Genomic DNA, 17,655 nt, shown 5'->3' on the forward strand with positions numbered 1-17,655 from the left:
CTATTCGTGAGCAATACCCACCAAAAATGAAGTACCTCGCGCGTAGACAGCGTCGCCACAGATGATCACCTTTTCTGCGGGAAGCCGGAACAAAGTATGGTCTACTGAGTCGCTGTCAAACTTCTTGAATTGAAAGAGCGCTTGACTGGATTCGGTCAGAGAGTGGCAATGAGCTGTCAATGGCGATATAACTTAGTGGGTGAGTGTTGCAAAATAACACCGTCTGCTGTGAACCATAGGTCACCACCTGTTCAACAGTCGCCTTGCAAAGGACCAAGTAGGACGATAGACGATTTGGGTTGCCATCTAACTCTGAGAGGCTTGAGTGAAAGGGAGTCGGTTTGCGCGGTTGGGTCGGGACATTCTCCTTTCCAAAAACGAGAGGTCACTATTTGATCTTCTCGCCATACTCTCGTAGTATAAAGGGTAGCTTCGGGCCAAGCATCGAGGATAGGACTGGCGGAGAATGATCCGAATAGTGGTGCGTAATGAAAACAGCTTTCACGACTAGTTTTGTGGTTTCCTTCACCCACTCGATCGCAGCATTCGCATCTGGTGTCCGAAATGGTGGGACACACACCTTACCGTCAACAACTACCGTGGTCACACTGGAGAGACCATTTTCACACGATGAACGGATGAAAGTTTGCAACACAGACATTGTACAGTGATCTGTTGCCTTCGCGCCCCCAAACGCTTCCACATAAATGGGCCCATTGCTTGCCATGGCGTTACCCACAGTCATGGCGTTACCCACATGTATATCCGTTTGATCGTCAAACTCTATTCCTCGGAAAGGTTAAAGCACTAGCCGATCCCTGGATTAGGCTGGCTGGAAGCGTCTTGAGGGTGCGCTGTTTCTTCGGGTTTCTGCTAGAAAGACTTAGTCATACCCTTTTAGTTGTGGCTCTAGAATCTACTCTGCGAGCCTTATATCCTTCGTACTATGCTGCACGAGAGGCACTCAAGTGCTAAACCGTTCATTACATTTATAATATAGACTTTGATAGCCGGAGATTCTGGCCGATGAAGTCTGTAGGTATTCCAGCTTCCAAAAACCTATCCAACTTGATTAGTGTCATCACTATTACAAGACAAAAGGGTATCGTGCCTTCTGCACAGGTTTATTGGGTGATAGAGAGAAACCAGCCGCTTTCAACAATCCAATCTTGAAGATGCGCTCCGAGGGCGCTCCTGGCCGTTTCTTCATCCTCAGACGAGGCTTGAAACCCCCTTTGACCCACCAGAGCATAGATGTATGGACGATTTATCATTGATATAGCCGCAAAATGTCGAGATTGTAGGCTCCCATCGATCTAGTCCGCAGAGTCTGTGGTCCGCTTGTCTCGAGGTCTGCCGGCGAATCAATCTGGTGGGTTGCTGAGAATTGGAGTGATGGGCGAAGATGAGCTTTCCACAACTCCGGCTGATGATTCAGGTCTCCAAAATCTTTGGTCCTCGAGGGGAGACACCGGTTAGGCCAAAAGGTGGCCTCGGCTGGTGGGAATGATTGTTACTTGCCGAATTTTGGACAATGCTCCCGGTGGAGTGATTCGTGTGGGTTGATTGAGAAGCTTCCACGGTGAGATTTGAGGAAGGACAGGTCGTAATCCACGTCTCCCCTTTGTTGAAAGTTCATGTTCGCAAAGGGAAAAGGCATGGCATGTTCTAAAACACGCAAACTGGTGGGATAGAAATCAAACTCTGCCACTGTGTGACTAAAAGCTATAGGCCGATACCTTATATGTTCCTCGTCGATGATCGATGAAGACGGATGAAAATACTCGAAAAAGCCAGTTGTTTGTGCCGTCGACAAAGAGTCAAACTATCGAGGCCCCTTGGGGTTCGATTCAGGTTCTTTTGGGTAAGAACTCGGAGTGCAAAAGCTTAGGGCGACCAATAACGAGACGGGATAACGTAATTGTGTCTCCAGATGTAGCTTTGGTCAACACGGCCCAAGAAACATATATCGCAAATGTACACAACACAAGTGAGATATTCACAGTCTCTCTTGCGATTGGGTCTCCTCCAAAGTTGAATTTGCGCTATACGTAGCCGAACAGCCGGTAGGGGGTGCCAGTCGGCGTTTGAGAGCTCATGTATACTGTGGAAGCAGATACCTGTGCGCGATCACGGTCAAGAAGGCCTCTGATGTCACTGATATTGGACTCAGGCTATTAAACTGGGTATGCCAGGAGAATATGAATTGAATGCTCTGTATATCTAGCAACCGGTCCTGCCAGGTTGCTGGTCTATTTACGCCTTTGGTTGACGCCTTTTCTTCTCCCTATATCCTACATATGAGTGATGACCCCTTTTCCCAATAAAGGGGCACTGGCTACTGTTCAACCGTTTAACAATTGTCAAAGACAATCGCAACGTGGGGTAGCGGTTGCTAGAACGAAGGTCGGCCGACGCATTCCTTGACATATATTCATACGCAGCGATGAGCCTACAGCTTCGAATATCATGAATGTTCTGAGGACACCAACACTCTTCGACATGAATTAAAGGGCGTGATAAGCATTTAGAACCCCCGTCGCCAGAGCTCTAAATAGATGGTCCAAATGGACTAAACCGCCTGCCTATTAGGAACACTGCTTCGATCGGCTTGCCACGCGCTGGCTCGATGACAATCGTCTTATCTTCGAAAGGGGTACTGTTCGAAACGGCGAAATCGGCCGCTAAATCGACTCGAGTAGATAATGGCCTACGGATGGAAAGTCAAGTCAACAACGTTACGTAACAGTGCTAAGCAAAAATAGTCACGTAATTAGAAAGCCACCCCCACACATACACACACACACACACACACACACAAAATGTATTGAAGAAAAAAAAAAAAGCCCCCCCAAAAATCCCCCTCCTATAGTCCATCTCTGACGAACTCATAGATGGGGCGCCGCAGCCAGTGAAAGCTTCTGCCACACAAGTTTAACTGCAGAAGAGTTGAAATCAGTGACCCTCCCAACGGTATAAACAAGACGACATCATCAACAATCACTGGCTGGAGCATTACGTTTACCCATCTAGGGCACCCAGACTCAATGGAGCTAGGCCGGACAACCCTCTTGCCTCACCTATGATTGAACACTAGTGAGGTCCCTCAATTCTATCGGTTCGACCAAAACCAAAGTGTTGCCACTCGGTTTCGTCCTTGATAGGTCAACCACGATTTGGTGTCAATTTGGGGGAAAATCTGGCGGAATAAAAAATATATACTCGAATTTCAGGTTGAATCACGTATTTTATGTGGGACGCCAAGACCATTGTGTTGGCCAATCACGCGTGGTAATGGCTTGGCAATGTCACGTGGGAATGTCGCATGTGGATTTCCGCCAAGGATTCTGGCTTACACTAAACTACATTCGTTTACAGAACATATATAAAGCGGCCCACCCCCGGCAGATAGTTCTAGTTAGTTTTACAACCACAGTCAATCTCCCCTTGTCGTTGTCACCAGAGTCCTCCTCTTACGGCGCCGGCCTCGATATCTAGGTGGTCCTTGGATCGGATCCCATGGAATACCACCGCCACTGGATCCGATCCATGGACCATGTGGCCGGGTGGGACCGGGGCGGTCTCGCTCGGCAGCCTCCCTAGCCTGATCGGATCCAGTCAATGGCCCACATGGGGATGGGCAGACGATGTCATAGCTGTAGAGGGCATTCCGCAAAATCCAATCGTTATGTGAAGGTACGTACGGGTTTCGTTCGTTCAGCACATCCCTAACACATTCCCAGCACGTACTTAGCGGAGATTGAAGTCCAAAACCTAGCCATAAGATTGTCAGGACCAGGCTTTGGCCAGGACTGGCAGGTCCGCCGAAGACACGTGGCATACAGAAAAGGAAGCTGTGATTGGTGGGCACGCCAAGGGTTTTATATCCAAGGTTCAACAAGTTGTGACATAGTACTCGACGAACGGCGTTGGTATCGTCCAATTTCCATATCCAAGTAAGCTCCTTTCAGATACTTGAACGATGGGCGATGCATCACTTACTCGAAGCCGTCAGTGTAACGAGCTGGGTTATCACCAAACTAGCCACGGTGTAGAAGGTTAGTCCTAGGAAGAGGATGATTTTGTCCAAGGCTACAGAATTCTGCTGTTCCAAACTATTCGATACCGACTAGATGTATATTAGCCAATGGTATCCTTGTTCCCTGGAGCACGATTCCCACTCACGTATAGAGAATCAGAACAACAGTCACTGGAATCTTCGTCGTCCAGAACTCGAGTATAATATTGCAAGCCACGACTTCGAATGGAACAGGAAATGCTTCGAGGAAGAAGAAATTGTATCCTGTAGCAGCTTCAAAGGCATCGCCGATGTAGCGACCGGCGAAAGAGATAAAGGGAGAAGAAATCGGCAGATATGACACCATTTCCATGAGCATGTTCAAATGGCCGTGGACTACGATGCCACGGTGTCCTTCGACCTCTCGACACCAAGGCAAAGAATAGTGGGCCTTGTGTGTATTGAACAGTCTAGCCTTATTGGCTCTCTTGCTTGAAACACAGATACTGGTAGGCCATCGGGGAATCTCCAGACAAACGATTTCACCTGGTGGTATATTTTCTTCCCCATCATGAGGATTCCAAACGTCTGCTGGAAGAGCATCGAGTTCTGCGCCGTTGAAAATTCCAGGTCAGAGTTGGGTCTTGTAGTGTGAGACGCGCGGGGCCACTGGGACCAACCTATTCGAATATACTAAAGTGCGGCATGTTGCTTTCGCTGTTTCCTTCAGGCAGGCTTTCCAGAGGAATGTTGATATAGAATAGAGGCTGACCGCTTTGCATCGAGCTCGCGCAGAATGACACAGACGTCCACGTCATCGCCGTCTGGGCAAGATATGTACGGCCTGACTCTTGAGTAGCCGATCAACTCAGTATAGGTTTCAAATCTGTAAACGAAGTAAGCCCCATCGTCGTCCCAAGAGACCGATCTCCATGCCAACGAGTCCCCTCGTTGAAGAGTAGCATTTCCACAGTCTCGGGACAATGTAATATGCTCCACGCTTTGTCGGGGGGAGGCAATTTCGGCTCGGTTTACGACTGGGGGGATAATTGGATCCCAGTAGGGAATGTAGCGCTTTAGATGTCTTCTTCCACCTGTTGTCTGTCCCGCGAAGATACGTGTCAGAGAACTTCAGCAGATCATCGATAGAAGAAGCCTGATATAAAGCCATAGCACTCTCGCGTGTGGCGGATCCGTAACTTACTATCAAACGTTCGCTAGAATCGCTTTCCTGGCTTGAGATGGTTTACCGTTTTTCTTTTGGAGAAAGGGGAAGGAGGAATCCGCGAATCGATCCTTCTGTATGGAGGCGGGTCGAAAAGCTCACCAAGAAATAAATAGGGGGCATCAATTTGTTAGAGCTTTGCACGTTTATCGTCCTAATATGGGTTCACAAAAAGCGACACTTTCTGATCATTGCCCCGGTATCCTCTAGCCGATTCTTACCTATGTCAAGATAAGCCTCAATGACTTGCGCATAATCCATTCATCAGTTACCGCGGTGACCATTTGGACCGATAATCTCAGAATGCAGGATTCGGTAATGTGACGTGTGCCTCGGCTTGAACCCTTTTCTAAACCCCAAGTGCCATCAGTTTGTCTACACATTCACTCCTCCCCGGCTACTATCATCGGTACCTCGGTCGTCTTCTTTCCTCTATTTTTGACTTCGTCTCTCATCTTTCCATCCTCCCCATCACTCTGAACGTCCTTTCCCACATTTGACCTGCACTGGTAATTGCTTCCAATCTCCCTCTGTTACCGCATGAGTCATCAATAAACATGGTGCAAACTTTAAGGTTCGACGGCCAGACGGTTGTTGTCACTGGAGCTGGAGCTGGCCTTGGGAAACAGTACGCTCTATTCTTCGCATCTAGAGGTGCGAATGTCGTGGTCAACGACTTGGGCGGTTCTTTCAAGGGCGAGGGTGCTGGCACAGAAGTCCGTCTATTTTCACACAGTCCGAGAGGAGAATCACTGATGTACGATCACAGGCTGCAGATGTGGTGGTGGACGAGATCAAAGCCGCCGGTGGAAAAGCTGTTGCCAATTATGACAACGTCCTCAATGGCGAGAAGATCATACAGACCGCTATTGATGCCTTCGGTCGCATCGATGTTCTCATTAACAACGCCGGTATCCTCCGCGACATCAGCTTCAAGAACATGCGAGATTCCGACTGGGATCTAATCACTGATGTGCATATCACTGGTCCTTTCAAATGTACAAGGGCTGCTTGGCCACATTTTAGAAAACAAAAATATGGTCGAGTGATTAACACTACGTCTGCTGCAGGCTTATTCGGCAACTTTGGCCAGTGTAACTACTCAGCTGCCAAATTGGCCCAAGTAGGCTTCACGGAGACTTTGGCAAAGGAGGGGGCGAAATACAACATTCTTACTAATGTTATCGCTCCAGTCGCGGCCAGTCGAATGACCGCCACTGTCCTGCCTCCTGAAGTTCTCGCACAATTACGGCCTGAATGGGTGGTCCCTTTGGTCGCAGTTCTGGTGCACTCTTCCAACACTACCGAGAATGGCTCCATTTTTGAAGTCGGTGGTGGACACATCGCAAAGCTGAGATGGGAGCGTGCTAATGGTCTTCTACTCAAGCCCGATCAGACATATACTCCTTCCGCTATCCTAAAACGATGGTCCCAGGTCAACAACTTCTCGGAGCCAGAACATCCTAGTGGGCCTGCTGATATGGTGACAAAGCTGGAGGACTCTCTCAGGATCAAAAGCAACGAACAAGATCCAGAAATCCGATTTGACGACAAGGTTGCTTTGATTACTGGTGGCGGTGCTGGGTGAGATCAATTATGCACGGCCAGCTGCTGTTCATCTACTGACGACACTTAAAACCTAGTCTCGGTCGAGCATATGCTTTGGCATTTGCTAAACTTGGTGCCAAGGTTGTCGTGAACGACCTTATCAATCCCGACAACGTCGTAAATGAGATCAAAGCCTTGGGAGGCCAGGCCATGAGCAATAAGGCTTCAGTTGAAGATGGCGATGCCGTCGTAAAGACTGCAATCGATGCCTACGGAAGAGTCGACATCCTCGTCAATAACGCCGGAATTCTCAGAGACAAGGCGTTCGCCAACATGACTGATGAGCAGTGGCACGTTATTATGAATGTACATCTGCGGGGCACATACAAAGTGTCAAAGGCAGCTTATCTCTATATGCTCAAGCAAAAATATGGTCGAATCATAAATACCACCAGTACAACCGGTATTTATGGCAACTTTGGACAGGCTAACTACGCAGCAGCCGTAAGTACCGCGCCTTCCTCCCCATCTCCCCCACCCCCCCCTTCGATTTGAACTTCTTTGTTTTATCTAACCTCAATCAGAAAGCCGGCATTCTCGGATTTTCTCGAGCTTTGGCTCTGGAAGGCCGAAAGAACAATATCTTCGTCAACACTATTGCGCCAAATGCTGGTACTGCACTCACTCGAACAGTCCTTCCCGAAGAACTCGTTCAAGCGTTTAAACCTGAATATGTTGCTCCTCTCGTTCTTCTTCTCTGCTCTGACCAGGTGCCGGATCCACCAACAGGTCTGTTGTTTGAAGTTGGCAGCGGCTGGCAAGCCCGAACCAGATGGCAGAGATCTGGCGGTCATGGATTCTCAGTCGACATCAAGCTCAGTCCTGAGGCTGTTGTTGAGAAATGGTCCAAAATTCTCGATTTCGATGATGGACGTGCTGATTATCCCGAAAGTACCCAAGACGGTGTGAAAGGAGTCATGGCCAACATGCAAAACAAGAGCAAGAAGTCCGAGTCTAAGCCTAATCACAACAAGGATTATCTGGCAAACATTGAAAAGGCGAAGAATGCCAAACCTATGGGCACCGAATTCAGCTACGATGACAGAGATGTCATCTTATACAACCTCTCCCTCAATGCGAAGAGAACACAACTTCCCTTAGTCTACGAGAACCACGATGACTTCCAAGTCTTGCCCACTTATGGTGTTATCCCATTCTTCACCGCGAAATCCCCTTATACCCTAGATGACATTGTACCCAACTTCAGCCCCACGATGCTTCTACACGGCGAGCAATACCTTGAGATCCGAAAATTTCCTATACCTACGGCAGCAAAGACGGTGTCTTATCCTCGCCTGCTGGAGGTGGTCGACAAAGGCAATGCTGGCCTAGTCGTGCAAGGTGTTGAGACCAAGAATGCAACCACTGGAGAGGATTTGTTCTACAATCAATCTACGCTTTTCATTCGTGGTTCTGGTGGATTTGGTGGTACTAAGAATGATGTCAATCGCGGCGCTGCCAGTGCTGTATACACCCCCCCCAAGCGGGCTCCTGACGCTGTTGTCGAGGAGAAGACAACTGATGACCAGGCCGCTTTATACCGCCTCAATGGTGATCGCCTCCCGTTACATATTGACCCCGAATTCAGTAGGATCGGCGGCTTCAAAGACCCTATCCTACATGGTCTCTGCTTCTTCGGCTTCAGTGGTAAGCACATTGTCCAAACTTTTGGTCAATTCAAAAACATTAAGGTCCGATTCGCTGGCACGGTCATTCCTGGACAGACGCTTGTCACAGAGATGTGGAAGAAGGGAAACAAAGTGATTTTCCAGACCAAGGTCAAGGAGACTGGAAAGCTGTGTATTGCTAATGCCGGCGCGGAGTTGCGTGGTGGACCCAAGTCAAAATTGTAGAATCAATACAAAATCCAGGGATTTGGCAAGGAAGCGGAAGTTAATATACTGATTTGGCTCGATATCTATCTATACTACTGAATGCGCAGTTTTGTTAATGTTCGCAGACATTTTTGAGTGGAGGGCTATTGATTATGCTCACTATGTCTGCTCTGCGATAAAATGCAATGGAAAGCCTACTTCGGGACATTGGAGCGGTATGGTGTAAGCAAAATCTCAAAACCATAGCTATCTTCCTCAACAGTAATACACCTTTAGTCCTTTGAATCATGAAGGCACTGTGCAGCAAAAGTGTTATGTGGTGGACAGCTTGGTGAAGGCCTTGCCGTGATGTAGTTTGAGGTTGATACACATCGAAGCAGGCATCAGATCCATCATCTCTTATCTCGAATAGATCTGGCACAAAGTCCAGCCGTGAGCAAGGCTGAGATCTCACACTCATGTATCTCGTGTTTGACTCCGCCAGGTTGACCAGGCCGGCCACTAACCGAAACACCAGCGGAAGGGCCCTTCTTATGCCTCGGTCCTTCTTCATTTCTGAAGCCGGCGCAAGCAACCGAACGAAAGCAGTATAAGTAGGTACATTCTTGGATACCTTTGGTATCCCTACCTCGGCTGCAAGGATGATGAACATGCTCGACCCTCTCTCCTTTCTTTAATCCATTTGCCCCTTCTTGACTGAGATTTGCTGTCCTCTAAACTTGTCAAATTGCCAAACAGCAAAATGGCCGGTAAGTCGCCAATCAATCGACAGAGAGCATTTGGCTAACCAATTTCATAACAGCCACCACGGCTCTCGCCGCACCAGCAACGTTGGCAGGGTTGGCCTATCTCAATGCTCGATGGAGACTTCCGGTCGATCTCGACCTACTTGGTTCCCTAATCAAGACTCGGACCGCCTTCGCCAGACGCGAGCGGGCCGATCGCACCAATTCCTTCTACTTGATTGAGGAACATGCCCATGACCCAAAGATTAAGGATATGACTTTCATCATATACCGGGGACGATCATGGACTTTCAAACAGACCTACGATATGGTACTGCGATATGCGGGGTACCTCCATTCACAACACTCTATTCAGCCCGGCGAGATTATCGCCCTAGATTTCATGAATAGTCCCCAGTTCCTGTTCTTGGTCCTAGCAGTCTGGTCTCTTGGTGCTTTACCAGCTTTCATAAACTACAACCTAACATCCACAGCCTTCGCCCACAGTGTTCGAGTCTCGACTGCACGGTTATTGATCATTGACCCTGAAGTCGAGCCAAAAGCCCTGACTGAAGAGACAAGATCGACCCTCCAAGCACCCAACTTTCGCAACGATGCCTTCCCACTAGAAATCGCCGTCCTGTCACCAGGTCTACAATCCTCACTCGAATATTACCCACCATTCCGCGCCACTGACACTGCGCGATCAGGCGCGATTGCTCACTCGCCATGTGCCCTTATCTTCACCTCGGGAACCACCGGTCTCCCCAAAGCCGCCATCGTACCCTGGGACCGTACAGTCGTGGGATCCGGGATGATGGGGCGATGGATAGGTCTTCGACCCGTGACCTCCAAGAAACCCGACCGCTACTACACCGCCATGCCTTTATACCACTCGGCTGCTCTCCAGCTCGGCTTCCATTGCTGTCTCTCCCGCCCTGCTACACTCGTCCTAGGCCGCAAATTCTCTGTCTCCAGCTTTTGGGACGAAGTTGTAGCCGCCGATGCGACGGTCATCCAATACGTCGGCGAAACACTCCGCTACCTGCTCGCTGCTCCACCCCAACCCGACGACCGCGCGAAACACCACGTCCGGCTGGCTTTCGGCAACGGACTACGTCCTGATATCTGGGACCGCTTCCGAGATCGCTTCGGCATCGAAACGATTGCAGAGTACTACGGCGCGACCGAATCTGTTGCTGCGAGCTGGAATCTGAGTCGAAACACATTCTCCTCAGGCGCGATCGGCCAAGTCGGACTGCTCGGCGAACTCTATTATTCCAAAGCACAATCTATCGTCGAGGTCGACTGGGAAACGGAAACGCCACGCAGAGATCCGAAAACAGGCTTTTGTGTCAAAGTCCCGAGGGGGGAGCCAGGTGAGTTGCTCTATGCCATTGATCCAAAGGATATTGGGAGGAAATATCAGGGATATTTCGGCAATAAGAAGGCGTCCGACTCAAAGATTTGGAGGGATGTGCATAAAAAGGGAGACGCGTGGTTCAGGTCGGGCGATATCGTCAGGTTTGACAAGGAAGGTAGGATCTGGTTCTCCGACCGAATTGGCGATACGTTCCGTTGGCGTAGCGAGAATGTCTCCACTGCCGAAGTTGCACAAGTATTAGGTCAACACCCCGCTATCGTCGAAGCCAACGTCTACGGGGTCCAGATACCCAACCACGATGGTCGTGCTGGGTGTACCGCGGTCTTCCTAAAGGGTGTAACGAATCCAGATACACCAGTACCGGAGAGTGTGCTGGAGAGCATAGCCACCTTCTCTCGCAACAGTCTACCGAAGTACGCGGTACCTGTGTTCTTGAGGGTCGTGACGAAAGTCATGGCGACCGGGAACAATAAACAGCAGAAACACGTCTTGAGAGCGGAGGGAGTGGAGCCGGGAAAAGTTGGTGGTGGTGATAGAATATTCTATTTGAGACCTGGAAGCGATAGATTCGAACCCTTTGGGAGCAAAGAATGGAATGAAGTGGAGGGCGGGAAGGTGAAGTTGTGAGCGAAATCAAGAAGGCTGAAGAGGAAACAGGAGACGTGGAGACAATTGTTGACGAATATGCAGCTTGAGCTTGTTAAATAAGCCACAGGAGAGTGCAGCTGAACAGGGGAAGCCTGTCACGACCCTGACAAACATACATATTTAAAGGTCCAGAATAATTGCTATGGAATAGCGAGATGCTCAGTCTTTTCAGGCCAACCCCTCAGTGGATCGGGAGGTTTTTCTGACATAGCGAGTGACTGGTAATGTCTTGTAGTGAGAATGAATTACATTTTTTTGATTTGAGGCTTGTCAGTGCTCCAATACTTCTGGGTGTAAGAAAGTAGATCCCTGGTTAGAAAGAGGGAAGTCTTAGCTGCCCGTTGTGTGATTGTGAGGATGTCCCAGTAGGGATAGTCAGTAGCGGAGAATGATATATGGCCGAAATCCGAGTTGAAATATTCTAGTCTTTTTTTTTGGGGGGGGGGGGGGGGGTTTTTCCCTTTGACCACATTATTATCTCTCATCTCAGACACGCAGTCAAACTTCAAATGTCGTGTCCTTCACCCCATTTCAACATCCTGTAAGGAATCCGAGTTGATCGGCATTCCGAAACAGTGTTCGAAATCCATATCGCAGGCCGATAGAATATCCGAGAGACTGCTCCAATAGTTCGCATCCATGTTATCAAACGAGAGCAACTCCGAATCATTCTGATTCACAATCTTTCCGGTCTTGGGACGCTCTTGACCGGATTCGAGAACAGATTCGTAGGAACTTCGATGAGGCGAAACGTCTCCAAATCCAGTACCAAAAGTTTTTGAGTCGAGATTAAGTTGACGGCTCCCCGGGCTGTAGTGAAGGCCTCGATATTCGAGTCCCCAAAGTTTCGAGTCTTGGTCGAATAATAGGGTAATATCCGCCCGTTTGGCAACATATGTGATAAATTTGATACCATCATCGCCTCCTACGAACAACTCTCGAAGCGTTTCAACCACTTTGGTACAGAAAAAGAGAGAATCCAATATCTCAGTTACACCATAAGTCTTCTGGTTCTCGAGGCGTTTCGTGTGAGTGATGAACGCGGGAAATTGAAAGGGGATTCCCGTCGCAGGAAGATACTGATCCAGATGTATTTTGTGCATTTCTCGGTCGACCCTTGACACTTGGATAGCTGCTTCCTCGACTCTTCTAATGGAAACCGCTTTGTTCCTGCCCCGAAGTTGGGGGCGGTGAAGTGCTGAGACCACGGCCCAGAAGGCAATCTGTAAAGACGCTGCATTTACAATAACACATGGGCTTAGACCCCCCTGGCCATCCTTTGTTCCATAGACGCATGAAGACGGCAGAGTCCGGTACCAGGTTTGTAGTTGCTCATCGTACCGCTGCACCAGCTGTTCGTTTGGTGAGAAGCTTTTCAGGCAAAGCATTGTCGTCCTCGTTCCATTATCCTCCTTGGCGGTCGAAGTTGAGTCTTCGCTTGGAAGAACAGAAAAATGCAACTCGACCACTCCCGCGACCAGCTTACATAATTCCGTTGCTTTAATGCACATCTCTGCCAGCGCAGTTTGACTATCCGTGTCCAGGCATCCCGGTCCATTGGACAAATCGATGATATCGAAATCTTCAAGTGTAAGTGGCGGCGTATCGAACTCTGCGTCTTTGATCCGCAGTGGTCGACACATTGCAATCGCCAACATTCGATCTCGGATGTAGCAAGACCACCATATTCGTTTATGAAGTTTGGATTCGTGGGACTGAACTTTGTACTCGGTCTTCCTATGCATACCTAGCGTTTGTGCAAGGGACGTGGCCACACCCATCCAGTGCCATGCTCCCTTGTTATCACCAGGAGTCTCATTCCAATATGCCATCAAAAGCGTGGCTTGGATGATGGCGAGTTTGTCAAATTCTACGTCGAGGTCGTAGAGCAGCTGTGATGGTTATCAGAACTATTTGCTTGATAACCCTGGGAACAGCACTTACTCGAGTCTTATCGTAGAATGCCTTTCGACAGGACCGTCGTGAATTGAAACCCGCTCTATGAATTTCGTCCGCATCGACAAAGGCGACAGCCGCAAACGTGATGGCCTGTAATAGTAAGATGCTGATACTTACACTCTTGCCGGTCACAATCCCGCAGATGCTGGACAGGTCTGTAGTGGGCATATATGGGTAAACATATTGAATGTAGGAATCGAGCAGAGCATTCAAAAAACTCGCCGAGGGTATGTCCAGGGCGCCTTTCAGGCGGAGATAGTCGACATCTTCCGGGGTGAGGCTCTGGGAAAGTGGTTTGATAAAATCTGGAAGGCTTTCGTGATTCGTCCTGAAGGAATCTGCTGAAGGAGAAGTCTGAGAAGGGGAAATCAGACTTGGTGGAGTCGGGTCGGCAGTCGTCACATGGTGGACTGCCTCCTGTTCGATTAGAGACACATAAGTCAGTTCCCGATGGAGGAATCGTTGGTCGAGTTCTGCAGCAGAACGTTTTGGAGCTGTGCCTGATTTCAGGGAATTTGTCAACCCTCACAAGCAATATTCAAGCGAGCAGGATACATATATATACGTACCTTCGTCCTGACATTGGGAAAACGTCTCCAATTCCACACAATCATCGAGCCATCCCGTGGTATGCGTAGGGGGGACTCGACACAACGGTACAATGCCTCTCGAGCCATCAACATTTGAATTGATACGTCCAACACTTTGAGTCGTATCGTGTTTTGCTTTGGGACATTTTGGGTTCATTTTCAAACGCCGACGGGGCTTCTTGCCGCGCTTACTCTTCGCAATCTGACAATTGGCCTCGTCATTGAGACAGTTGCTACACGGTTGACCCTGTTCTTCGACGTTGCAGCGGATCTTTCGCGACCGGCAGGATAAGCATGCTCTCCCCGCTCTTTTGGCCAAGAGGTCCTGGGTAAAACGGTTGGTCATTGTTGGTTTAGTCCGCTAGTCTCATTATTTCACCATTATTGGCACGAAGAAATCTTCCCTCATCGTGTCGTTGGACTGGACGAAATTGAAGAGGATGGAATTACGAGAATGAGGGAATACCGATATCTGGGCAGGTGCGCCAATATCATTAGGTGGGACCCCAACTTCGCCGCTAAACTGTTTGAAGGGCAAATATTGTGGTTCCTTCCCCGCAGCCCCAGGCAATTGTGTGCCAGGGCTTTCTTGTCTCCGAGACGAGATTTCATAAAAAGCCGGCCCAGGGCCTCGGTGTTCTTTGGTTGCCGAACCATTTGAGTATAGCGAGGGCCCACAGTTTCAACTCTGTGATATGTGGCGACGCCAAGGCTTGTAAAGATCGTACACGTTTCGAACCTATATAGTCTGGCGGTCCCCTGGACACGTAGAGTAACGGTAAGAAGTCACGGAGTGGCTGTCAGGCTCGCAGAACAAGAAGGGTCAAATTCGACGAAGTACGTCCCATCTACACCTCCTACAGCTATGCTAAGAGCTGCCATATCTACGATCACCCTAGAAAGAAACAGCCCTCAGGCCTACACAGACTTATCATATCTCAACATCAGAAATTACCAAGGCTACAAGATTATGGAACATGTCTGGCACTGGGACAAGATGAAATATAGATTGGGACGATGCCGGGCTATTCCGACATGTCCCGAACAAGCTGCAGCGATTCATGACTCTAGATGTGCAAGTCTTTCACCACTTTACCAGGGTTGCATGTTTTGCCGTGACTGGCCGACGCAGCAAAAGGCCCTTGTGAACAATGTGTTTATACTCTTTGCCACTCAGAATTCATCCTTGATTTCATCTCCCACATGATGTATTTACAATCCATCGACAAAGGACATCGATTGGCTCATGCCTTCCGCGTGCACAAAGCAACGTCTATGTTATTGCAACACCTTTCCAGGCTACTTGGCCGCCACAATATGGGCCTTGTCATCTCAGACTGTCTTACTCTGAACCTGGTGTCCATCGCATATGATAAGTTCGAGCCCTCTGATTCTTGGGTCTTTGCAGAAGATGATAGAGCGCAAAGCAAGAAGTCTCTTGGGTCGAAATGCAAGTTTATGTTGGCAAGGTAGGGTGGCTTACCGTCAGGACAGAAACACTGCGACGTAGTCCTGCTTCGTTGCAACAACACCGGGTGGTGGGGAGGGCCTAGGAATCAATAAATCTGTGCTATATACCTAAGAAATGACTGGATAGAAGATGCGGGGCGCTTTAAGACCATAGGCTTTGCACAAGAGCCCGTAAAACTCGGGAGTGATTTAGAATTGGCCGATAGGCGCCATACCCTATGCTCTCTACAACAGATAGAGTACATTTTCATGAGACCTAAAACCTTGACTGAACCTTCGTCTGAGTATCTTGCAGGGCCCAATCGGAAAAGTTCTTTTGGGAGACTGCGCGCCGGGCTTGTTCAGTGGTGAAACCTTTTGCTTGGGTGGCGGGATTATATCCGAGTCCATTGAGTTTGCCGACTTGCTCATCTGAGATAGGTGTGGCTTTCTCACCGTCGGCGCGTTTGTAGACTGTGACGATGGCAGCACCACCGAGCCCGAGGTTTTGTTGGAGGCAGTATTGGGTGTCCTTGACGAGGCGGTTGTTGGCCCAGCCTCGAAGGTGCCAGGTTAGTTCTGCGCATTGGGCAAGGCCGGTAGCTCCTATACAATTGGTTAGCATGTAGTTGGATGGGTTGATGGTAGATTCGGCTTACCGAGAGGGTGGCCCTTGGAGATCAAACCTCCTGATGGGTTGATGACATATTTTCCACCATAGGTGATATCACCAGCGCGAACCAGTTCATGTGCCTTTCCCTTGGGTGACAGACCGAGGGCATCGATCACGCACATCTCGTTGGCACTAAAGCAGTCATGGACTTCAACCACGCTGACATCATGGGGAGTAATGCCAGCTTCTTTCAAAGCCTCCTTCCCGGCATACTCTGTCATTTTATAGCCTATAAGGTCGATCGCGGAGCGGCTGAATAGATCTGGGGAATCTGTGGCGAGTTTTTGGCCCGCAATGAGAATTGCTTGAGGCTTGAGGTGTGGTCTCTGATCCAGGAATTCCTGTGAGACGACAATGACGGCCGCAGCGCCGTCGGAAGTCGGGCAACATTGAAGTTTCGTCAAGGGGGCATGGATCATGGGTGACTTCAAGATCTGTTCCAGAGTATACTCTTCGGTGAATTGTGCGTAGGGATTTCTCTGGCCGTGTTCATGGTTGATACGACCGATTTCGGCGAAGTCTTCGTCCTTCGCGCCGTATTTCTCTATATATTCTCGAGCGGCATTACCGAAGAGTTGAGCAGCGAAGGGGGCGTTTGTAAGTCCTCTTGTCTCCTGCAACATCTTGTAGGTTGTGCCAATGGGGGTCTCGCGGTCATTGAAGTTGGCCTTCAGGCTGCCAGGAGACATCTTTTCGAAGCCAACGACGAGCACACAGTCGGCAGCCCCGTAGGAAATAGCTTGTCGGGCCATGTTCAAGCCCGTGCTTCCCGTAGAGCAGTTATTGTTCACATTATAAATGGGGATTTGGGTCATGCCGAATTGGTAGAAGACTCGCTGACCACATGTAGAGTCGCCATAGCAATAGCAGGCGACACCTTGATCAACATCGTCGTAGGTAATTTGAGCGTCAAGCATCGCCTTGATACCAGCTTCGAAACCAACTTCGGTGTAGTCGACTTTACCCCGGGGCTTGATGAACTTCGTCATCCCCACGCCGAGGACGTAAGCGGGAGCAGGCTGGCGAGGCATGGGGGCGGATGTGTGAATGCCGTGTTAATCTATGATTGAAGAGAGATGAGGAGTGGGCCGGTGTCTTAGTTGAGGAAAGTTTTTCCAACTGCGACAACAATGGACTTGAGGAACACATAGAGACGTTGAATGATTGACTAGTACTTATAGAAAGTTAGTTCGAAGTGCAGTGGTCGACGTCGACTTTGATAGATCTACTCTATGTCGGCCTAACTTCGATGGACCGACTCCCTCGGCGGTCGGCATCTTACAGATTTCTATGGAGGTCTCCCCTTTCGAACCCGAGCGTGCTTTTCATTGCCGGAGCGGCCGAGGCTATTCTCAGGGCATTTCTATCTCTCAATATTCCCACACACTTAGAACCAGTGGCAGTCCTCATCGAGATCGTTTTCCCGAGCGTTGACCGTCATAATATCGGTTGCTCAGCAGAACCGTCATACAAGATGCTATCCTCCTCTTGCGTCCCTCCCTATACCGGATAGCAGCAGGAATGTACGTTGAACAAAGGAT

At 49.2% G+C, this 17,655-nt stretch overlaps 5 protein-coding genes across 5 annotated transcripts; 2 read left to right on the forward strand and 3 right to left on the reverse strand.

Annotated features, from left to right (window-relative positions):
- Positions 1 to 3,994: 3,994 nt before the first annotated feature.
- Positions 3,995 to 4,397, reverse strand: Z518_00643 (uncharacterized protein; the record flags this gene model as incomplete). Its single annotated transcript, XM_013421245.1, has 2 exons — positions 3,995 to 4,115; positions 4,186 to 4,397. The coding sequence occupies 2 exons, from the start codon at positions 4,395 to 4,397 to the stop codon at positions 3,995 to 3,997; spliced, it is 333 nt and encodes a 110-aa protein (XP_013276699.1).
- A 1,403-nt stretch (positions 4,398 to 5,800) lies between these two features.
- On the forward strand, positions 5,801 to 8,704 carry Z518_00644 (uncharacterized protein; the record flags this gene model as incomplete). The annotated part of the gene is made up of 4 exons (XM_013421246.1): positions 5,801 to 5,959; positions 6,013 to 6,827; positions 6,887 to 7,295; positions 7,376 to 8,704. The coding sequence occupies 4 exons, from the start codon at positions 5,801 to 5,803 to the stop codon at positions 8,702 to 8,704; spliced, it is 2,712 nt and encodes a 903-aa protein (XP_013276700.1).
- Positions 8,705 to 9,428: 724 nt separating this feature from the next.
- Z518_00645 (uncharacterized protein) lies at positions 9,429 to 11,422 on the forward strand (the record flags this gene model as incomplete). Its single annotated transcript, XM_013421247.1, has 2 exons — positions 9,429 to 9,435; positions 9,489 to 11,422. The coding sequence occupies 2 exons, from the start codon at positions 9,429 to 9,431 to the stop codon at positions 11,420 to 11,422; spliced, it is 1,941 nt and encodes a 646-aa protein (XP_013276701.1).
- A 542-nt stretch (positions 11,423 to 11,964) lies between these two features.
- Positions 11,965 to 14,338, reverse strand: Z518_00646 (uncharacterized protein; the record flags this gene model as incomplete). The annotated part of the gene is made up of 3 exons (XM_013421248.1): positions 11,965 to 13,335; positions 13,388 to 13,926; positions 13,972 to 14,338. The coding sequence occupies 3 exons, from the start codon at positions 14,336 to 14,338 to the stop codon at positions 11,965 to 11,967; spliced, it is 2,277 nt and encodes a 758-aa protein (XP_013276702.1).
- A 1,380-nt stretch (positions 14,339 to 15,718) lies between these two features.
- Positions 15,719 to 17,145, reverse strand: Z518_00647 (uncharacterized protein; the record flags this gene model as incomplete). Its single annotated transcript, XM_013421249.1, has 2 exons — positions 15,719 to 16,047; positions 16,101 to 17,145. 2 exons carry the CDS (start codon positions 17,143 to 17,145, stop codon positions 15,719 to 15,721), a joined length of 1,374 nt encoding a protein of 457 aa, XP_013276703.1.
- Between the last annotated feature and the right edge of the window lie 510 nt (positions 17,146 to 17,655).

This window comes from Rhinocladiella mackenziei, assembly GCF_000835555.1.
Source record: "Rhinocladiella mackenziei CBS 650.93 unplaced genomic scaffold supercont1.1, whole genome shotgun sequence".
Lineage (NCBI taxonomy): Eukaryota > Fungi > Ascomycota > Eurotiomycetes > Chaetothyriales > Herpotrichiellaceae > Rhinocladiella > Rhinocladiella mackenziei.